At 37.2% G+C, this 24,064-nt stretch overlaps 1 protein-coding gene across 19 annotated transcripts in view; it reads left to right on the top strand.

Annotated features, from left to right (window-relative positions):
• USP32 (ubiquitin specific peptidase 32) overlaps nt 1–24,064 on the top strand; it is a 214,314-nt gene that overhangs the window by 118,733 nt on the left and 71,517 nt on the right. For 13 of the 19 annotated variants that reach the window (XM_063799084.1, XM_063799082.1, XM_054670517.2 and 10 more), the window contains 6 exons: nt 1,392–1,523; nt 3,312–3,419; nt 6,771–6,886; nt 7,388–7,450; nt 17,617–17,700; nt 20,443–20,504. In XM_063799084.1, the coding sequence (XP_063655154.1) occupies nt 1,392–1,523; nt 3,312–3,419; nt 6,771–6,886; nt 7,388–7,450; nt 17,617–17,700; nt 20,443–20,504 (565 nt within the window). Of the gene's footprint in view, nt 1–1,391; nt 1,524–3,311; nt 3,420–6,770; nt 6,887–7,387; nt 7,451–8,513; nt 8,604–15,024; nt 15,142–17,616; nt 17,701–20,442; nt 20,505–24,064 lie in introns of those variants that run through there. The other 6 variants (XM_063799080.1, XM_063799081.1, XM_054670514.2 and 3 more) reach the window with 3 other exon arrangements.

The raw sequence follows: 24,064 nt of genomic DNA, 5'->3' as shown, positions 1-24,064 counted from the left end.
TGCAGATTTCTGGAGCCCTTTCTTGGCATAACTCTTTCCTCTCCAGTACTCTGTTTTGCAAATTTCAGCTACCTTACCTCCAACCTATCTTCTTAACTCAATGAAATCTCTCTGCTTACAGTACTCATCCCTTGTTTAGGTCTGGAAAGTGACTGTGGGGAAAAAATCCAGGGCAATGAAAGGGTTCACCTTATTTGTTTCCTCTCTCTCAAGGTCCACAGTTCTATGCTGCTTATTCTCTAATTTCTAGAAATAGTTTTATATATTTCATACAGTTTTCTAGTCATTTGTGGTAGGAGGTGAAGTCTGGTGCTAGTTACTCCATTATAGACAGAATTTGAAATTTCTAGATTTATATTTTAACAGGATCACTTTGGTTCCTGTGTTTAGTTGAGAATAAATGTCCTATGTATGCTTTCTAAATTTTACTTTAGTTCCTTGGAGGAAAAACAAACACAGATAAAATGGTTTAGAGCCTATTTGCGATTTTTGATGTATATTCTGAGGAATGAGGAGAGACAGGTGTTCATGCTTTCATGGCTTTGCTATTGCTATCACATAGGGACTCCTACTCCATCTCCTCTGTCACTGCTGACTTTTTTCATTTATTCAATAAGTATTGAATGTGTAAGTCATTAATTGTATTGACAGGATGAATCAGACATAGGTCCTGCCATTATGATGTTTACAGTCTAGCCAGGAGAGAAGCTGTACATAGAAACTTTAAATCCAAGATAGAGATTGAAAATAAACAAAAATGGCTGAGCACGGTGGCTCACACCTATAATCCCAACACTTTGGGAAGCAGAGGTGAGAGGACTGCTTGAGACCAGGAGTTTGGGACCAGCCTGACCAACATAGCGAGACCCCATCTCTGCAAAAAGTTTTTTAAAAATTAGCTGGATGTGGTGGCGTGCACATGTAGTCCTAGCTACTTGGGAGGCTGAGGTGGGAAGATGGCTTGAGCCCAGGAATTTGAGGCTGTAGGGAACTATGATCGTGTCACTGCACTCCAGCTTAGGAGTGACAGAGCAAAACCCTGTCTCTTAAAAAAAAAAAAGAAGAAAAAAAATCAGTACAGGTAAAAGTGGTGTGGGAAACCCAAAAGAAATAGCTTAATTTTTATTTTAAATGTTGGATTTAACAGCCTACTTAAATGGGGAATTGTAGATTTCTTTTTTCTGTTTTAAAGCTTCATTTTGTTTATTTTGGTTTAATTTTCCTACCATTTTGGATATAATAAATTTCAGTTTTGTTTTTGGTTGTGATTATTTTTTAGCAATTGAATTGTGAAACTAAAATATATCTGTGGAAGATATATTATCAGGATGAACTGAACTCCTGAGAAGAGAATTCTGAGGTTTTATAATCTTTTTTGATTTGACCCTTAGTGGAGGAATCAGACATCATTGATCTTGAGAAACGCTATTGGTTATTGAAGGCTCAATCCCGGACTGGACGATTTGATTTAGAGACATTTGGCCCATTGGTTTCACCACCTATTCGTCCATCTCTAAGTGAAGGTAGGGATCATTCCATTTTCTACATATGTTCACTGGTAAACATACCTGAGCCCATCTCATATTTGTAACCAATACATTTTAACTCTAAGAAACCATCTTCTCATATGTTTGCAGGTTCAATGGAGTGGGGAAAAACAAATGGGAATTATTATTATAGTCTTGAGCCTGATATTCTACCTGTTATAACCTTGCAGAAATCAGTTTAGCTCTCTGCACCCGAGCATGCTCATGCTCATGTGTTTGACCAAGGCAGTGGTTGTGATACTGTGTTCCAGTAAGGTGCATTAGTAGCTAGTGCCTGGAGTCATGTGGTGGCCACTGAATGGGCAGAGCTCCATGTTTCCACACATGACCTCGTCTCTTCCTCCAGTAGGGTGCCTCTACTTTTTTTCTTTTACATAAGAAGATTCCATTGCTGTATTCTCCCCTCCAAAAAAAGATGAAGAAACTATTGGACTAGACCATCTCCAAGGTGCTCTCTAGCTCTAAACTTAGTGCTGTTACTTTTTTTTTTTTTTTTTTTGAGGCAGAGTTTTGCTCTTGTTGCCCAGGCTGGAGTGCAGTGGCGCCATCTCGGCTCACTGCAACCTCTGCCTTCTGGGTTCAAGCGATTCTCCTATCTCAGCCCCCCAAGTAGCTGGGATTACAGGAATGTGCCACCATGCCCGGCTAATTTTGTGTTTTTAGTAGAGACAGGGTTTCTCCATATTGGTCAGGCTGGTCTTGAACCCCCGATCTCAGGTGATCTGCCCACCTCAGCCTCCCAAAGTGTTGGGATTACAGGCGTGAGCCACTGCGCCCAGCCTGCTGTTACTTTTTTAAAAATAAAGAGTCCAAATATAATTGTGAGCACATCATAAAAATCATATTTTGAATATGAATACTTGGGTTCTGCTTCCAGCTCTCACCTTTTAAAACGTATATTTGGCAAATCATGTAATTTTCTCTGAGCTTTAGTTTTCTAATCCCTAAACTGAGGGCACTGCGTTAGATTCTGGGAATATACTATCTGTATTCTTCAAATTTCTAGAGTACTTCGGAAGTACTTGTCAGGGGAGCCAGGGCAGATAGGGCTCTGGGTTTCTACCTACTTCAACAACAGTGCATTGTGTTTTTACCTTTTTAGAATTGGGATTGATGTATCATTTCATTTGAAAACAAAATTATTTCATTTCTTTTTTTTACGAAATGTTTGAAAACCACAGGATTAGATTATAAATTCCCTTTGTGAAATTTAAAATACTCATGTATAAAAGATTAAACAGTACAAAGAGACACTGTAGTAGAGAATTTCTTTCTCTTATGTTGCATAGTGTATCTTCCTTTGCCTCATGAAAGAGCTTTATGGGAGCTTATTAATGATACCATAGTGTATCTTCGAGTATTCATTTAATAAGCAGTTCAGTTTTTCTTTCTTTTTTCCCTTTTTCTTCTTAGTCTTTCTAAGTAAGGATAATTGTTGCAATTTCTGACCTTTTTTGGTTTTTAATTTTTATTTATTGACTTCAAAAATAGTCATTTTAGCCATTAAAAATGATGTAAGATAAATATAGATGGACATAACCAAACACTAAAGGATTGTAATGTATTTTCTGCCATGATCACAAGTTTCAATTATAATTATACCAAGAGGAAAGAGATACTTCCTGAAACATTAGGAACTACTAATAAACTTAAAAAAAAATTCAGTCAGTTTATGGGAAAGAGTCATTCCTCCTTTTGTAAACATGTCATTATTAACATTAGGAAGCTTGGCTGTGATTTATGGCATCTCTTCCTATTTTACAGGTTTGTTTAATGCTTTTGATGAAAATCGTGACAATCACATAGATTTTAAGGAGATATCCTGTGGGTTATCAGCCTGTTGCAGGGGACCCCTGGCTGAAAGACAAAAATGTAAGTGTGTTAAACATTGTCAAAAAATTGCAAACTATGTAGAGAGAAAATCAGTTTTCGTCAATGTAAAATTATCTGTGGATTAAGGCTTGAATTTTTATAACTTTGTCAGATTAACAAATATTAATCTCATGTTAGGGTTTTACTGAGGTCACTCTAAGGAATCAATCACCTCTTCTTTTTTACTATGGAATAGTTTGGGATATTTGCTATTAACAATGGAGTTGATTTTCCTGAAGAATTTGTAATTCATGATAAATGAATCAGATCAGCTATGATGTAATTGAAAATTTTAAACATTTAGGAAATATTTTTCTGGTAGAATTTTGTGTCTTACATAAGTTGAGGCATAACTAAATTTCCATCCACCGGCACAGATTAATATTTCATTGGCAAAAGAAAATTTATGGTCAAAACTAATTTTGTCGAATACTAAAATGATCTTTTTTAACCTAACTAAAATGTTGTAGCATAATTTGTAAGCATAAATACATTCCATTATTAAATCTTAACCATATTTGTAAAAATGCAGGCATTTACATTTAATTGGAACCTAACTCAAATATATTTACTGGGGTCATTATCTCCACGTCTTTCTAAAATAAATCTTCCCAAATGTTGCATATTTCAGGTGTGGTGTTCAATATTTTTATCGTATTTAGTACTGTTGTACTATGATGCGCTCAATTGATTTAATAGCCATAATTCTATTATGAAGGTATATGAAATAATTTTTCAACTAAAAATTCAGATCTCTATTTTTATTCCCTGTTGTTATACCACTATTTCAAACTGGCTTGGTTGTTTCCATTACAATTTGCTGTTAGATGAGGAAGCTAAAATCTTTTTTTTTTTTTTTTTTTTTTTTGAGACAGGGTCTTGTTCTGTTGCCCAAGTTGGAGTCCAGTGCAGTGCAGTGGTGTGATCGTAGCTCACTGTAACCTTGAACTTCTGGGCTCAATGGATCCTCCCATCCTAGCCTCCTAGGTAGCTGGGACTACAGGCATGTACCACCATGCCTGGCTAATTTTTTTTTTTTTTTTAATAGAGATAGTGTCTTGTTATGTTGCCCAGGCTAGTCTCGAACCTCTGGCCTTAAATGATCCGCCCACCTCCAAAGTGTTGGGGTTATAGACATGAGCCTCCATGCCCAGCTCTGCATTTCCATTAAAGTTAATTGTTGTCTTAAAAAAATTTTGTTTTAATTTCTTTTTTTGCTGATGAACTAATGGAAGTTAAACTAGAATGATTCATTTGGAGTTAAATAGCAAAGCACTGGTGTTCTAATTGTTAGCATGTTGTGTTTGAATTTCATTAAAGAGTTAAAATTGTTGGCCGGGCATGGTTGCTCACGCCTGTAATCCCAACACTTTGGGAGGCCGAGGCAGGTGGATCATCTGAGGTCAGGAGTTCAAGATCAGCCTGGCCAACATGGCGAAACATAGTCTCGGCTAAAAATACAAAAATTAACTGGGTGCAGTGGCAGACATCTGTAATCCCAGCTACTTGAGAGGCTGAGGCAGGAGAATTGCTTGAACCTGGGAGGTGGAGGTTGCAGTGAGCCAAGATTGCGCCATTGCACTCCAGCCTGGGAGACAGCAAGACTCTGTCTCAAAAGAAAAAAAGGCCTGGCACGGTGGCTCACACCTGTAATCCCAGCACTTTGGGAGGCCGAGGCAGGCAGATCACAAGGTCAGGAGTTCAAGATCAGCCTGGCCAATATGGTGAAACCCTGTCTCTACTAGAAATACAAAAGTTAGCCGGGCGTGGTGGTGGACGCCTATAGTCCCAGCTACTCGGGAGGCTGAGGCAGGAGAATCGCTTCAACCCAGGAGGCGGAGGTTGCAGTAAGCTGAGAACTGCACTCCAGCCTGGGTGACAGAGCGAGACGCCATCTCAAAAAAAAGAAAAAAAAAGAGTTAAAATTGTTTTTGCCAAAAAAAGATTGAATGTACATTAGTTATACTGGAAAGGTAACATGGAAGTGGACTGTCTTTATATCAGCTTAAGATTCTTGATATAAATAGGATTTCTTTTTTGAGACGAAGTCTCGCACTGTTGCTTGGGCTGGAGTGCAGGGGCACGATCTTGGATCACTGCAACCTCCGCCTCCCGGGTTCAAGCAATTCTGCCTCAGCCTCCCAAGTAGCTGAGATTACAGGCGCCCGCCACTACGCCCAGCTAATTTTTTGTATTTTTAGTAGAGACGGGATTTCACCATGTTGGCCAGGCTGGTCTCGAGCTCCTGACCTCGCGATTCGCCCGCCTCGGCCTCCCAAAGTACTGGGATTGCAGGTGTGAGCCACCATGCCCAGCCGTAAATAGGATATTTTAAGCAAACAAACAACTCTGCTGGCCTGGCACCGTGCATCATGCCTGTAATCGTACCACTTTGGGAGGCCAAGGCCGGTGGATCACTTGAGGTTAGGAGTTTGAGACCAGCCTGGCCAACATGGTGAAATCCCGTCTCTACTAAAAATACAAAAATTGGCCGGGCACGGTGGCTCACGCCTGTAATCCCAGCACTTTGGGAGGCTGAGATGGGCTGATCACAAGGTCAGGAGATCGAGACCATCCTGGCTAACACAGTGAAACCCCGTCTCTACTAAAAATACAAAAACTTAGCCAGGCATGGTGGCACGTGTCTATAGTCCCAGCTTCTCAGAGGCTGAGACGGGAGAATTGCTTGAACCCGGGAGGCAGAGGTTGTAGTGACCTGAGATCATTCCACTGCACCATAGCCTGGGCGACAGAGTGAGACTCCATCTCAAAAAAAAAAAAAAAAAATTACCTGGGTGTTGTGGTGTGCTCCTGTAATCCCAGCTACTCGGGAGACTGAGGCAGGAGAATTACTTGAACTCGGGAGGCAGAGGTTGCAGTGAACTGAGATCATGCCACTGCACTCTAGCCTGGGCGACAGAGCGAGACTCCATCTCCAACAAACAAAAAGAAGAACAAGAAACAACTCTGCAATGATCAATTTTGAATATTAGAAATTAACCTAGGGGTTTGCATTACTTCCTAAAAACTTGTAAGGTATTGTAATATTTATTGTACAGTAACTTCGCCCTTTCTTGACAGTTTGTAAGGCATTTAGCTTTAGATTTGGCTGAAAAGTAGGGTCTTATATCTAAATAATGATTTAGAGATACAGATTCATGATATGCAGGAAGTCCTACAAGTTCTGAGGACTATAATGACATAATATAGTTTATTACAGATGAGAACTGTTCCAGAATACATATACTTGCTTTAAAAACTAAGTAATTATACAAGGGCAACTTCTAGTAAAATATATTATACCTCAGAATACAAAAATGATTTTCCTCCATAAGAGTTTCTTTTCATTAGTTTGCTTCAAGGTATTTGATGTTGACCGTGATGGAGTTCTCTCCAGGGTTGAACTGAGAGACATGGTGGTTGCACTTTTAGAAGTCTGGAAGGACAACCGCACTGATGATATTCCTGTAAGTTATGATTGTGTATGTCTTGTTGCGTATAAACTTCCAATGGGAAATTGGAGGGAATCATTTTCTTTAAAAGCATAAAATAATTTGTTACTGCTTTTAGTTACTACATTATGCTACTCAAAATATTTATAGCTGAAGATGCAAAATTGGAAAGAGAGTTTGGCTTAGAAAATCTTAAACTGAACTATGTAAAATAAGAATGAAACCATAGGAAAGTTATCTTAATTTTTAATCATATATGAGAATCTATGGTAATTATAAAAATACTTGAGCAAGGCCGGGCGCAGTAGTTCTTGCCTGGAATCTCCGCACTTTGGGAAGCCAGGGCTGGAGGATCACTTTAGCCCAGGAGTTTGAGATAATCCTGGGCAACGTAAGGAGACCTCATCTCTACAAGAAAAGCAAAACAAATCTTGCTTAATATACTTTAGCCATTGAATAACAAAATTAAAAGTATATTCACTGTTTTCTAATTACTCCTTTGGGTTGTTTTTAAAGGAATTACATATGGATCTCTCTGATATTGTAGAAGGCATATTGAATGCACATGACACCACAAAGGTGAGTCTAGATAGAACTAATTTATCTTTTTCTAAAAATATCATGTACTCCATTTGGGATGTATTGCTTATATACATGCTTGAATCTCTTTGGCATCCTCCCTACCAAGTACTTATCTGGACCTGTGGGTAAAACACCTCCAAGTTATCTCCAAAGAGAGCCATTCCATCTTTAAGCAACTCTGAAACTGTATGTGAAAACATTTATTATAAGCTAGGCATTTTATAAGAATTATGTAGACAGAGCCCTTGACAACTATAGCCTATCATCTGTATTTCTTCCATTTGACTAAGTTGTGGTAAGGCTAACCTTATATTGAGCAAAAGAAGTCAAACAAAAAAGAATATATACTGTATGATTCCATTTATATGAAGTCGAAGAACACAGAAGCAAAACTAACAAATAGTGATAGAAGTTGGAATAGTGATTTCAGGGGTGTGCAGATTAATTGGGAACAACCATAAGGATATCTAAGATGATGGAAATGTTTTTTTCCTCTTAATCTGGCAGTACATATATTCTCCCTCTCTTTTTTTTTTTTTTTTTTTTTTTGACAGAGTCTTGCTCTGTCACCCAGGCTGGAGTGCACTGGCAGGATCTCAGCTCACTGCCACCTCTGCCTCCCGGCTTCAAGTGATTTTCTTGCCTCAGCCTCCAAAGTAGCTGGGACTGCAGGTGTGTGCCACCATGCCGGCTGATTTTTTTGTATTTTTAGAGTAGAGATGGGGTTTCGTTATGTTGGCCAGGCTGATCTCAAACCCCTGGCCTCCAGTGATCTGCCTGCCTTGGCCTCCCAAAGTGCTGGGATTATAGGCGTGAGCCACTGCACCTGGCCAGTACATCTATTCTTTTAAGAAATTTCTTTTGTTTTTTTTTTTGTCTGTTTGTTTTTTTGGAGACAGGATCTTGCTCTGTTGCCTAGGCTAGAGTGCAGTGGTGGGATCTTGGCTCACTGCAGCCTTGACCTCCTGGGTTCAAGCAATCCTCCTGCCTCAGCCTTTCGAGTAGCTGAGACTATAGGTGTGCACCACCATGCCCAGCTAATTTTTTTTTTTTTTTGTAGAGACCAGGTCTCGCCATGTTTCCCAGGCTGGTTGCAAACTCCTGGGCTCAAGCAGTCCTGCCTCAGCCTCCCAAAGTGCTGGGATTACAGGTATGAGCCACTGTGTTGGCCTAAAAAAATTTTTTAAATGGTCGTGGTAAGGACCTCTCCTGTGTCCTTTAGTGGTAGCCAGAATAAGCATGTAATAGCAAAAATAAACATGTACTTTATAAATTAAAAAAAAATCCTTGACTTATTTAGTTTGGTAACATTTATTAGTAATGTTATCATAATAGATTTACTCCTATAGCTTGCATTACTATGATGTCTGTGTGTCCCTGTGAAATTGAAAATAAATTACCTGTATGAGACACATTTGCATAAATTGGAGTCTTTCTACTGAAGCATTGACATGTACCAAGTAGCAGATTGGTAGGATCTACACCACAATGGTGTTATTAAATAGAGGTTTAGAATAAATAAAGAACGTCAGTTTTTTTTCTTTCTTCAATCACAATTTCAGAAGAAATTGTTAATGGCCCTATTAACTGATTCTCAATAGAAACAAATAATAGAAATGAGTTTCAGGCTAGAGCTTTGACAATTCAGTCCCCTTCTTTCTCCTCTCTGCCAGAAACTAAGGTATCGACTTCTATTTCGTGTGTATGAGAACAAAAACCAGGAAAAGTTTCTGTTAGAAAATGCCTTGTGTAGAGATAAAATTTTGAACACCTTTTTTCTAAGTGTTTCATAAGTATGTAGGTATTTTTGCTGTCGCCTTTTATGTAAGATGGAGTTTCTACTTCTGGCTCTTCTGTGAACATTAAACAAGATCATTTAGCTGCTTCATTTCCATGTAACCATGATAATGAAATAGTAATAGTTTAGGATAGAACTTGGGTTTTTTAACCAAGCCTTTTAACCATATTCGCCGGTGACTAGATTGTACCAACATTACTCATTCTTTTTCTGACTTCCAACTCTTCTCTGTTTTATCTAATTCATCTGTTGACTATTTAATGATACTCTGTAGTGGCTCAAGAGATCTAGATGTTACCCTTGGATAGTTTGTAGTATACAGGTAAAGATAGACAAGTGTGATCAGGGCTATGTTAGAAGTTGAGGCTGGGCATGGTGGTTCTCATCTATAATCCCAGCACTTTGGAAGGCTGAGGTGGGAGAATCACTTGAGCCCAGGAGCTCTCGACCAGCCTGGGTAACATAACGAGACTCTATCTCTAAAAAAAGAAAAAACGTAGCCAGGCATAGTAGCACATGTCTATAGTTCCAGCTACAAGGGAGGCTGAGGCGAGAGGATCATTTGAGCCTGGGAGGTCAAGGCTGCAGTGTGCCATGATTACACCACTGCACTACAGCCTGAGCAACAGAATGAGAACTTGTCTGGAAAAAAAAAAAGGTTAGCACCAAGTATTACGGTGAGAGGATAGAAAGGGAACCATGTAAATTGAACTTTGAAAGTCCAGAAGATTTCTGCTGGGATGTGGCACTTTAATAATTAGTTAATTATGGTTAACAGAAGTAAAAAGTTGAAAGGTGATTCCTAAAAGAGGTAACAACTAGGGGTAGAATAGAAGACATTATTACTGTATAGGACTGTACAGTAAAATATCCTGTGTAGTCCTAGAACTGCAAATATTCTGATGTGGCTGGAATAACAGATTCATATATTGAAGGCTGTAGACCTGGATTGGAGACGTATCTTGAAGGGCCTTGGGTACAAAACTCAGGAGTTGAACTTTATACCAAACTATGGAGAAACCTCCAAAGATTCAAGTAGAACAGAGCAAGTGATCAGCTGACACTATTTTGAAAATCAGGGCCACATTTAAATGGAGGACATTTACAAATAAGTCATATAGGTTGGGCATGGTGGCTCACGCCTGTAATCCCAGCACTTTGGGAGGCCACAGTGGGCGGATCACCTGAGGTCAGGAGTTCGAGACCAGCCTGGCCAACATGGCGAAACCCTATCTCTACTAAAAATACAAAAATTAGCCGGGCATGGTGTTGGGCATCTGTAATTCCAGCTACTCAGGAGGCTGACGCAGGAGCTTTGCTTGAACCTGGGAGGCGGAGGTTGCAGTGAGCCAAGATGACACCATTGCACTCCAGCCTGAGTAACAAGAGTGAAACTCTGTCTCAAATAAATAAATAAATAAATACATACATACATACATAAATAAAACAAAATAAATAAGCCATATAGTCAGTGAATTTGCTTTAGAAAAAGTTCATATGATACCTTGCTTAGCAGTAGTCCTAACTGCAGTCAGTAAAACATCCATTAAATTGGGAGAAAATAAAATCCATTTACAGTTCTAGATTTTAAGCATAATGCTCTATATGTTTTTACAGTGTGTTAATTATTACTCAGGTGTCAGTATAGCAAATGGGCTTTTGATCATCATTGTATGCATGATGATTCTGTACAGTGGTATCTATTATTTCTTTTCATGATGTTTCTTTCCTTTTGGACAGTATTAACATATCTTTGAGGTCAGTGTACCTGAAAATTGTTCCTTGAATATTTGTGGTTATATAAAAGAATCAGATTATCATCTTAAAAATACTTTTTACCATCTTGAGCATTTTATATTTTGTTCTGTTAGATATAAAAGGTTCTTATACCATGTATTAATAATTTATCACACATATCAAATTACATTTGTCCTTTTTTGGTTTTTTTTTGTTGTTGTTTTTGTTTTTATTTTTGTTTTTTTGAGACAGTCTTGCTCTGTCACCCAGGCTGGAGTGCAGTGGAATGATCTCGGCTCACTGGAACCTCTACGTCCTGGGTTCAAGTGATGCTCCTGCCTCAGCCTTCCAAGTAACTGGGATTACAGGCTTGCACCACCACACCTGGCTAATTTTTGTATTTTTAGTAGAGACGGGTTTTGCCATGTTACCCAGGCTGGTCTCAAACTCCTGACCTCAAGTGATCCACCCGCCTTGGCCTCCCAAAGTGCTAGGATTACAAGTGTGAGCCACCGTGCCTGGCCTACATTTGTACTTTTTAAACAGCCTTTATTTTAGTTTTATTAGTAGTATTTTAGATTTTCAAACGATAAAATTAATAGAAGTTATTACATTTTCATATTTCACTGTGATTTTCCTATCTGTTCTAAATGCTGAGTCCTATAAAATTAAAATGGGTTTACACTAGCTGTTAATTTTGTCATCAGTGCAGAATCATTGACAATTATTACTTCAAAGATAAACAAGTAGCATTTTGAAATATAGCCTATGTTCAACATAGCTTCTCCCTCTGTTGGCATTCTTCATTTTTCTGTCCTGGAATTTTAGTCGTGACTGTTCAGTGTAAAACTCCTGAATGAGTTGCAATTTATCAGATCATATCCTCACCCTTAGAGTTCATTAAGTTATGTGACATGTTTCTCTTTTGCCTCCTCATGACTGAGATACATGATGTGGCAGAGCTTGCAGTTCTTCTGGGTTTTTTTTGTTTTGTTTTAAGAATTAAAATTTTAGTTATTCTCAATGGATGTTAGAGGGGAAGATATACTATTCTGACTACTATCAAGTGTAGGAGAAATTTATATGTGTTGTGTGTGTTCTATATTTAAAAATTGAATAATACTGTATAAGCGATTATGCAATAATTTTTTTCTGAATTTTCCTAAATCTGTATATAATTTTCTATCTAGCATATGAAAGATGCTTAGTAAATAAATGTTTACTTCATAAACTTAGTAAAATGTTTACTAAGCATCTTTCACATGCTAGATAGAAAATTATATATAGATTAACTTAGTCTTTTTATCCTCTGCATAGTATTCCATTATGATTATGCTATGATTTATTCCTGTATCTTTTTTTTTTTTTAAAGTCTTGCTCTTGTCACCCAGGCTGGAGTGTAATAGCGTGATTTTGGCTCACTTCAACCTCCGCCTCCTGGGTTCAAATGATTCTCATGCCTCAGCCTCCTGAGTAGCTGGGATTACAGGCACCTGCCACCACACCCAGCTAATTTTTTTGTATTTTTAGTAGAGACTAGGTTTCACCATGTTGGCCAGGCTGGTCTCGAACTCCTGACCTCAGGTGATCCACCTGCCTCAGCCTCCCAAAGTGCTGGGATTACAGGCATGAGCCACCGCACCCAGCCTATTCCTGTATCTTTTAAAACCATATTGCTATTGCCAAAAAGTCATTTTCAAAGGCAAGAGGAATACTAATGATGGATGGTTATCGAGTAATTGATGGTTCTGATAGCATTGTAATATGAACAACAGGTCTCTTAAGTCAAAGATTCTTTTGTTCATAATGTATTACAGTTCCAGATGCCTTTAACTTCTTGTACAGTTAGTACTCACTTAATGTTGTCTTTAGGTTCTTGGAAACTGCAACTTTAAGTGAAAGGGTATAGAACAAAACTAATTTTACCATAGGCAAACAAGAGTTAAGTTCCTACAGCATATTTCTAGTCACAAAAATATCACCAAACTTCTAAATAAAGACCCCAAGCACTTCTAATATTAAGCTTTGAAATAAATGTGAACTATAAACAGATCTAAGAAAGATTGATAAAAACAAGATAATTATTTACCCAGTTTTTGGTGAATTAGTGAGTGACAGCAGCAGTCATAGTGGTGATGGGTTAAATCAAGGGATAAATTTGCAAAATGAAAATTATAAGGAACACCTCCTACCACCTTGCAGTTCAAAAACTAACAATAACAAATATGGGAGGCTCATTGAGTACTTTCTCAGCATATCATTTATTATCATGCATTTGTATGATCATTGCATACTTGTTATTTTATGGTAATTTGTATTCATTTCCAACCCGCTTATTCCAGTTCAGGTTAGTGGCTGGCCAGAGCCTATCCCTGCAGCTCAGGGTACAAGACAGGAACCAACCCTGGACAAGACTCCATCCCACTGAAGGGCGCGCTCACACGTATATCCACACTCACTCATACTGGGACAATTTATTATTTTTTCATTTTTTTGTTTTTTTTACATCACAGCATTGTTACGTGAATTGTTTACAATACAAACAAAAAGGGCATATATGCTATATATGAATACAGCTCAGTGAAAAATAGTGACTTCTTCTCTTTAAAAGGCCATGATTCTTATTTCTAGTAAACTAAAGAGACCGCAGGTTGGTCTTTATCTTCTCAGTGTTGCCTAGAAGTGGTCTGTAAATGCATCTTCCTCCTTCCTCCTGCTACTTACCATAAAATGTGTAAAGGGAGCTAAAGGAAAGCTTCCTTGCTGGTTCCTACCATGTGAAACATGCTATATTCTATTTTAGCTGGGCCAATATGTGGAAAATACCTAAATTTAAGTGTTATTACAAAAATGAAGCAATAATGAGATTCTGGCTAAAGGGGCCACTAAATAAGAATAATATATATTTAAAGGATTGTGTAAAAAAGTAGTTCTAGGTGCACTGTAAGCATATAGGGTTTTTTCCCATGTGTATTTTTAAAGAATGGAAAGGTCAAAAAATAGGGTCACCTGTGTTAGACTAATTTACCTTATTGTATATGCTGCATGAGATGGAACTTTGCATTATAGTTATCATAGAGAAGCATAGTTTGCCTCATATTATGGCAATTTATCTTCAATCAAAACCTTCCAGAGTCATTTCATTTTGGAATGTCCTGTAAACATTCAAACTGCCAGAATATGACTGTAAAACAGCGAAGTGTTCTCTTGCATTAAATTGAAGATATCTGTTTAATTTTTTAAAAAGGGAAAGAAAATGTAGGAAAGGTACTTAGAGCTGTTACTTTCTAAGTATACAACACCCTACAATTCAAGGCATCTTAATCTCCATCAGGATCAACAACAAAGTCACTTTTGTCACGCTGTTAAATCCATCATAATGGCTGATGCAGATTGGTCAAAGGGATCCAACAAACACTGATGTGCATAATGGCATATTGGCAACTGATATGTAACTCTTGGTCAGTAGAGAGTTTAAAAGACCTTCCCTTTCTTCTTGATCTTTGCCAAGGTTCTTGAAGAGTTCTGATGTTCTAAAATACGTTGTTGAGCTTCCCAGTTTGCTTACTCATCCTCAAACTGGCAACAGTTTTTCTCTTAATTCTTTTTGCTGTGCTTCCAAATTGTTTTTTATTTGCATTAAGTGAACGTAATGTTCATTTATCATTTGCATCATTTCATGTTTTCCATTTGCATCATTTCATGTTTTTCATTTGCATCATTTCATGGCACCGTTGGAGCTCAACTTCAGAGTCCCTCAGGTTTTGAACTACTTACTCACCTTCATCTCAAATACCTGCTCTGTCTTGATCTCCATCTTCTTCATCTTATCTACTTGCTCCCTTTTTTCTTCTTCCATTTGTGCCAGAGGAAGACTCTTAGTAAGCTGCCATTTATTTTGTTATTGAAATTGTGCCCTAAAGAGTTAAAGAAACCAATGACTATATTCTTGGGCTTACAGGATAGAGGCTACGAAAAAAAGCAACTTAGTAAGAAGCTGAAACTAAAACTGTTCCCCAAAGAGTAAGAAACTGATAACCAGCAGAACTCCTTGAGTTTGCAGAATATCAGATTGAAGGAAAAAAAAAACACCAAAAAGCTGGCCTGTGTGGTGGCTCTCACCTGTGTAACCCCAGCACCTTGGGAGGCCAAGGTAGGAGGATTGCCTAAGGCCAGGAGTTCAAGACCAGCCTGGGCAACATAACTAGACCTTGTTTTTCTGTGTTTTTCTCTTTTTTTTAAGCCAGTTTTGGTAACCTGTGCCTGTAGTCAGGAGGCTGAGGCTGGAGGATCCCTTGAACCTAGGAGTTTGGGACTGCAGTGAGCTGTGATCACACCACTGCACTCCAGCCTGGGTGATAGAGTGAGACCCTGTGTCTTTTTTAGAAAACAAAATAAAATAAATAACAACTTGCTGAAATGCTAACCCTCTCTCCACTGTGAGATTTTAAAAACTGGCTGAATTGGCTAGAACCAACATGGCTAAGTAGAGTTTACACAGAACGAGCTTGCTAATTCCCACTGTGTGTTTCATACTGACTCCCCCCAATTGGCACATGTGATCCACGAAGTAACATGAAGAAATAACTGTGCATGCCCAAGGACTTTCCAACCCTCTCCTTCTACCAGTCATCTGCCAATCCCAGAATCCACCCTATAAGGCTTTTTTAATAAAATTATTGCCTTAAAACAAGCACAGGGAGACAGACTTGAGCTGGACTCCCATCTCCTTTTTGGTTGGCTTATAATGAAAACCTTTGCTTTTCTCAAAAACCCAACATCAGAGTATTGGCTTCTGTCTCATCAGGCAGCAAGCCTCCTTTGCTTGGTAACGTTATCAACTCCATTATGTCACAGCTGCCGGTTTTCTGCTTCTGTAGTTCTTCGTTATTAGTAACATCTTTCAAGTTCTGCATGTGTGTTCTTATCAATATATTTCTTAGAATGATGAAATCACGTTGTTGGTCAGTGTTTTTTATTCTATGGGAAGAATCTGGATACTCTGGAGAATAGAAATCTGTGAGGAATAGTAAGTTGATTAATGTTGACTGGCCCAATCCAGAATTCACCTATAAGTATGAATTCAAACCCTCTCTTCACCAATTTTTTGTATACTTGATTTGGGAGATTGGCAGATCTTACATAGCCTTTGAGGTTCTTCTGTTGCCGTGGTGCAGGCATTGATGTTCCTTTCCTCACAGCAACAGACACCACACTACAGTGGGACAATTTAGACACTCCTGTTAACCTAACGTGTATGTCTTTGGGATGTGGGAGGAAACCGGAGTACCTGGAGAAAATTCATGCAGACATGGAAAGAATATGCAAACTCCACACAGATAGTGGCCCCAGCTGGGAATCCATTTTTTCCCCCATTAACATTATAATAAAATGATATTGAATGAAACATTATTCAAGGACCTCTGCTGTACTGATTTGGGTGGAAAAAAACCAAAAACCTTATCACAGCACTTCCTCTGCTGTAAGTGAACAGGACAATTTTTTGAAAAGTGATCATGATAAGAAAGATTCTGTGATTCAGTGTTAGTCATAATCTAGTGATTTGCCTACCCCTCTCCCTGCCTTCTACTTTTTGAATGTGAACTTTTTTGAAAAAACAAAAATGAGTTTTTGTTTTTCTTCCTTTCCCTTTAGCTTATTTCTCTATTCTGATTTGGAGGATTTTCTTTATTTTTATTTTTATTTTTTCAAAGAGATGGTATCTTGCTAGTTGCCCAGGCTGGACTCATGCTCCTGGGCTCAAGCGATCCTCTTGCCTTAGCCTCTGGAGTAGCTGGGACTACAGGCACATGCCACCATGCCCAGTGATTTTTCTATTAAATCTCTCACATGTCTGTTGTTTGATTATAAGACAGTTGATGTATACACTTCAGTGATTTTGCAAGTCAATGTTTTTCTCTTTAGAGAACAATATGTGTATATATTTTCCTTGTTATTAGTGCAGACTGCCACCAATATATTTGAGGCATAAAAGGAAGCGAGGACAAATAATGTTACCAGAACATCTTTGTTGATTTAGTTATCTAAACCTTTTAAAGAAAATGGGCCGTATTTCTTACTGCATTGATAAAATTCAGAGATATTTAGTGAATTTTACCAACCATATATGATTAAACCATATATGTTTGCATTACCACAAATTGTAAAATTTTGCTATTGAATGCATTTAGGAAAACATACAGGAACGAATTTGAACTGGTTTACCTTCTGCATTGTAGGGGAGTTAGGAAAGTAAAGAGGAAGAAATTACTTTTCTGTGTTAGTCAACATTTAGATCATGGCAGATGCCTGTAATCCCGGCACTTTGGGAGGCCAAGGCGGATGGATCACGAGGTCAGGAGTTCAAGACCAGCCTGGCCAACATAGCGAAACCCCGTTTCTACTGAAAAATACAAAAACTTAGCCAGGCATGGTGGCGGGCACCTGTAATTTCAGCTACTTGGGAGACTGAGGCAGGAGAATCGCTTGCACCCAGGAGGCCGAGGTTTCAGTGAGCCAAGATCGTGCCATTGCACTCCAGCCCAGGCAACAGTGTGAGACTCCGTCTCAAAAAAAAAAAAAAAAGAAAAAAAAGAAGATGTTCCTAACATGAGTGTCTCTGTTTCAGATGGGTCATCTTACTCTGGAAGACTATCAGATCTGGAGTGTGAAAAATGTTCTTGCCAATGAGTTTTTGAACCTCCTTTTCCAGGTATGTTTAAGGTAAATGACAGCAACAGAGGGTAGTAGTACCAGTACTTCTACATCTTTTCCATCATATAGTAGCCAGAGTTGTTGTATCTAGGCTGCAAAACCGTATATTAAAAAAAAAAAAAAAAAAAAAGAACTACATTACCCGTCTGAAAGATGGGTGCTTGCTGAAGTTTGTCAAAATCGTGACGTGGGAAATAGGAAAGTGGGATGTAGATTATTATAACTCATTATAGAGCAGTACATAGACATATAGAGAATAAGTTGCAAAAGCCATCATAATTTGCTAGTTTCTTCATTATTGTCTTTTTAAAAGGGCTTCCTTGTAATAAGACTGACCAAGAGAATTTTTTTAAAAGAAAATAAATAAATAAAAGGCCTTCCTAATAAGTAAGGCAGTATGACCAGAAAGATGAATCATAAGGAGGTAGCTATACATTTTTCTTTTCTTTTATTATTATTATCATTATTATTTTTAATTTTGAGACAGCATCTCACTCTGTCATGCAGACTGGAGTGCTGTGGTGCAAGCATGGCTCACTGCAGCCTTGACTGCGCAGACTCAGGTCATTCTCCTTCCTCAGCCTCCCAAGTAGCTGGGACTATAGGCATGTGCCACCACGCCTGGGTAATTTTGTATTTTTTGTAGAGACAGGCCTTGCTATGTTGCCCAGGCTGGTATTAAACTCCTAGGCTCAAGTAGTTCTTCTGTCTCAGCCTCCCAAAGTGCTGCAATTACAGGAGTGAACCACCACGCCCAGCCCAAGTTTTTCAAAGTATACAATCTCTCTGGTTAAGAGATCACTGAAGGTATGAGGCTGTTTCCTAATTTTTATTCTTTAGAAGGTCCAAAAAAGATTAAGTGGGAAGGAAAGAAGGAAAGCTACCAGAAGTGAACACTAAGTCACAGAGCTTGCCAAATTTTAACTATTGTCCTAGTTAAACTAATTCCCTCGCTCTGATTTTTAAAGATAATTTATATTTTCCCATTTTTATAGTTATTCACAAATATTTAACTTGATTTAATAGTGGTTATTTTAGTTTCTTCTTATTTTATTTTCCTTTCACCACTGTGAAGGTCAGAATGGTTTAGTATGTTTATACGTATCATGATCTACCATTTTAAACAAAGAATAACTTGTCTGCAACACGTCTATGTTGGAATAAATGGAAATTGGTCTCTTCCTGAGAGTTAATGACTAAGTTTTATGTATTTAAAATGTATATAATCTGATAGGCTTGTAAATCAATTATTTGCTTTATTACAAGTTATAATTTTCAGCATAGATTCAAGTTGATGGCTTTATAAAATATATATGAAAATAATATAGATCACCACTATAAACACAACAGAATTGCTTGGTAACATGAAAATGGGTCAACTATTTTTTATTTTTTATTTATTTATTTATTTAGAGACAGAGTCTTGCTCTGTCGCCCAGGCTGGAGTGCAGTGGTTGGGATCTGGGCTCATTGCAACCTCTGTCTCTCAGGTTCAAGCGATTCTCCTGCCTCAACCTCCCGAGTAGCTGGGATTACAGGCGTGTGCCACCACCCCCAGCTAATTTTTGTATTTTTAGTAGAGACGAGGTTTCACCATGTTGGCCAGGCTGGTCTCAAACTCCTGACCTCAAGTGATCTGCCTGCCTCAGCCTCCCAAAGTGCTAGGATTATAGATATGAGCCACCAAGCCTAGCCTGGTCAACTATTTTTATCTCATTTAAAATAATATCTTCAGTAGTAGGTTCTGTAGGCTTTTTTTTAAATTAAACTATTGTTACTTTTTAAAATAACAATCACATGTTGAGTGTACGAACTTTTTGTATGAACAGTACATGAACACATTCAATGTATTGCTCATGTACAGTTGACAGTTCATATGCTGTTTGTACACGAACATATTCAGTGTACTCTTTATCGCATAATCAGTGTATGAACATTTTGGTCACTTAAGTTTGTGTCTGAGTCATCTTGTAGCTCTCACAGGGTATAGCATTTTGACTTTTGGTATTGCCTTTCCTATTTTGTCATTCTTACTAAGGACTTGGAGTGGCACTATTTTTGTGACTCTAACTAATGAATAAACATACACTTTATATTTGCTTATGTATGTTTCCAACATTTTATACTGAAAAGCTGAAAGTTTTTTTCAGGAAACATCCAATAATCTACTCAACACCTAAATTTTATTACATTTTACTGTATGTGCTTTGTCACATATTCGGTTATGCTCATATGTACAATTAATATATGCAATTAATATATGAATAAGCAGACAGTTATGCTAAATTGTTTTTATTTTCTATCTGTGTTTTTAAATTAATAGAGTTAATTTGTTAGGTTAATGATACAATATTGAATTATGCTTTTATTTGCCAAGATCTCACACATGGCTGAGTGTTTTGGTTATTTAAAATCTAGCATATGCAAGTGTCAGAAGAATTATTCTGAAATCTGTTCCTGAGGTAATGTCTTCCCCTTTCGCTTTTTCTTCCTTCCCTTTCTCTTCCCTTCTTACCTAGAGATTTGAAAGTTAGCTTCCATTGGAATGGCTTGTTTAAAAAAAGCAAACAAAACCCCAAAACCACAAGGCTAAAATTAAAATTTGCTCAAGTGAATAATTGATAATTCATGAGTTGAAAACTGTTGCTAATTCAGATTCCAATTTAGGAAATGGGTCTCATGCAGAGAATGTGAAATATTATGCAGTTAATAAACTTTGATTTACCATTTTTTTCCCTAGGTGTGTCACATAGTTCTGGGGTTAAGACCAGCTACTCCGGAAGAAGAAGGACAAATTATTAGGTAAATTTGTAGTATAAATTATATAGTTGAAATTTCACATACTTGAAATATATTGGTTACTGAGGAACAGCATGTCCTATTTTAATGTAATCATTAACTATTTCTCAAAAATAGTTACATATTGAAATATTTTTGTTAAAGTACCTTCCTAGATAAGGGAAGGTACTATAGATTAATTAAGAAGGCAAATTCTATTTAACATTAAAATTGCACTGAATACTAAATTTCATTTTTTGAAATGAGATAAAAGGTAGCCAGTTTTCTTTAGTACAAAAATATGTTTATTGTTGGAAAAATTAGAAAATAGAGCTAAACAAAAAGAAGCAGAGAAAGATTTTATAGATAATTTATAGATAATTGCTGTAGACATTTTTAATATTCATATAAACATATGCCTACAGTGATATTTGTAAAATTCATATAAAAATGGGAATATTCTGAAATACCTACTTTATTCCCTGCTCCTATTTTCACTCTAGATCATATAAAATAATACTTTAATATATTAGAATAAAGCCTTCTTTGAATATAATTTTAAATGATTGGCTAGCATTCCTGTTCATTCTCTATTATTCTTTTTTAGTATAAGCATATTGGACCAATTTTGTTAATAAAATCTCTGTGTCTTGGCTTAAGGATTTACTTTAGGATAAATTACTTAAGATCAAATATCCGGATTATATTTAAAAAACAAAGGTATGCATATTTTATAGCTATAGTCCAATTTTTAATAACTTGAGTGTCTTTCATTGCTTTGTGACATTGCTATTATGCTACACATTTGTGTAGATAGTTTCAGAAATAGGACTGAATTTCTAGTAAAATTTGCTTTTAAAATAAACTCTCAATAGGTACTGTCATTTGACTTTTTCTTGAAAGTATTGTGCATACAAACTTTTCAGTAGTTTCTTCTGGCTTGGGTTTCTGGATAGATGGGAGTTTACTAAAATAGAGTTGTTTGGAATACCTGAGAATAGGATTACATATTCAGCATTTAAACAGGACATGCCAATTAAGATATAGATATTTAAAGTAGTAGATATATTTTCTAAGTTTTTAAATGACAAGTTTTAAAAATGGTTATTTATTATTATTATTTTTTTTTTTTTTAAGTGAAGGCAAGTTTATTAAGAAAGTGAAGGGGCTGGGTGTAGTGGCTCATGCCTGTAATCCCAGCACTTTGGGAAGCCAAGGCAGGTGGATTGTTTGAGCTCAGGAGTTCGAGACCAGCCTGGGCAACATGGTGAGACCCTGTCTTTACAAAAAATACAAAAATTATCAAGGCTTGGTGGTACACGCCTGTGGTCCCAGCTACTTGGGAGGCTGAGGTGGGAGGATTGCTTGAGCCCAGGAGGTCAAGGCTGCAGTGAGCCAAGATTATGCCATTGCATTCCAGCCTGGGTAACAATGTGAGACACTCTCAAAAAAAAAAGAAAAGAAAAGAAAAGAAAGGAATAAATGGGTGGCCACTCCATATGCAAAACAGCATGGTTATTTCTTAAAGAAGATTAAGCAAAATCTATTTTTTTAAATGTTGCTTTCATAAAACTCTAGTCTCATGTGGTTTTTGTTTGTTGGTTTTATTTTCTGTCTTGGTTTTTTTTTTTTGAGATGGGGTCTCACTGTATTGCCCAGGCTGGTCTTGAACTCTCCTGAGTTCAAGAGATCCTTCCACTTCAGCCTCTTGAGTAGGTGGGATTACAGGTGTACACCAATGTGCCCAACTTTCATGTAGTTTTTTAAATATTCATACTCAGAAGACTCAGTCTTGATATTCTTGAGTGTTTTCTTGATTGTCTCTAGTTTTTAGCTACTAAAAGATTTTAAAATATATTAACATGTAGGATTTTAAAATAATTGACATGTAGAAACCAGATATTGTAAGGACATACATAAAGGCTTTTATGTGGCTATAGTGACTTTTTTTCTTACAATATTACAATCTAATTTATTATAGTAATATATTCTGAAGTAAATATCACTTAGCATAGGTAGAAAGAATGCTTTATAGCCTATATTTATATTTATTGGCTTATTTTACAACTACTCATAGCATCCCTATTTCAAAAAATAAGGTTGATATAATCTTATGTTTTCATAGAAAGTTATTCTTTGCAAAATACATGTAGTTACATTATCTCATCTGGTCCTTAGAATAACTGCATGAAATTAGTGTCTCTCATTTTGTAAAAGTGGAAACCAAGATTTATAGAAGTTGAGGACCTGAAATTACATGGGACTGGCAGAATCAAGTTTAGGACCTCTTTCATTAAAAGTACCAATAATTTGCCTTTTGTATTTTGTATTTTTTAATAAGTCTAGATTTAAAATTGTTGGTTCCAAATGGGTTCATTTCATCTGTGGGTTTTTTTTTAAAATTTGTTTATTCATTTTCAGTTTTATTTTATTTTGCCTCTACTATTACTTATAAAAATTCATTTGACTGTGATAATTTTTAAAGGATGATTCAGGTTGGTTCATATGCAATGAGGTGAAACAAATATTTGTCTCTAACTTACAGTCAGTACGTTGTTAAAAAAAAAAAGTATCGTGATTTCTGGAATGGCCAAGTGAAGATCTCAGCCAACCCTTTCCCCAAAAGCACTTAAAAAGCTGAACAAAATTGTCAAACAACCATTTCAGGACTCTGGAAACTGACCAAATATATACAAGAAATTGAGAAGCATTTATTCAAGAACTACTAATCCTTGGTGAGAACAATGGAAGTGTGTGGTAATTTAACCAGGAGCAGCTTTCATTTCCTCCCATCCAGCAGGTCTGCATGGGCTGTCAGTCTGATTCATGATTTGAAGGAGAGCAGGAATAAATGCCTGTCCAAGGATAATAAAATAAATACATACCATCATGGTGGTAAACAGTGAGGGAAAACTGACATCACCAGCTTGGGGATAAAATACTGGTTAGGGGAAGCAGCAGACTAACAACAGACCAGTCAAATTTTTAACAGGGAACAGGATCACCATAGTGAGACTTAGCAAGCTTTCTCATGTCCCCAGTGATCTGTAGACTGCTTGTACAAGGCTATACACAAACTCAGGAGAAACCAAAGTGGGCTTTAGCACTTTATTCCTCCCTAGTTGAAGGTGAAGCCTTGCATGTGCAGAAAGTAAAAGCCAGGGTAGGCTTGTAACCTGCCCAAACTTTAAATGCATTCCCCAAACCATGTACAGATCCATCAGGAAAAGGGTGTGAATGTTACTGGCTAAACACAACCAGTAAACTGCTGAGAGCACAACCTCTCAGCAGTCATTGGCTGACCAGTAAGTTAGGCTCACCCCAAGAAAGCCAAGCTTAAAAATAAAAACAGAGATAATAAAAAAGAAAACAAGAAGAAGCTGAGCAGCTTCACACTGCAAGATACTGTACGGGAAGATAAACTCTACAGAATTGTTCCAGGAAGTCGTAAAACAAAACAAAACAAAACACACAGGGGTTCAGAATCCAGAGTTGCTAATATAAAGTATCAAATGTGTTCGGTTTTCAACAAGAAAAAATTATGAGACATGGAATAAAACAGGAAAGTGTGACCCATATACGAG

The sequence above is a fragment of the Pan troglodytes genome, chromosome 19 (genome assembly GCF_028858775.2).
Source record: "Pan troglodytes isolate AG18354 chromosome 19, NHGRI_mPanTro3-v2.0_pri, whole genome shotgun sequence".
NCBI lineage: Eukaryota > Metazoa > Chordata > Mammalia > Primates > Hominidae > Pan > Pan troglodytes.
This window is presented reverse-complemented; position numbering and strand designations above follow the sequence as displayed.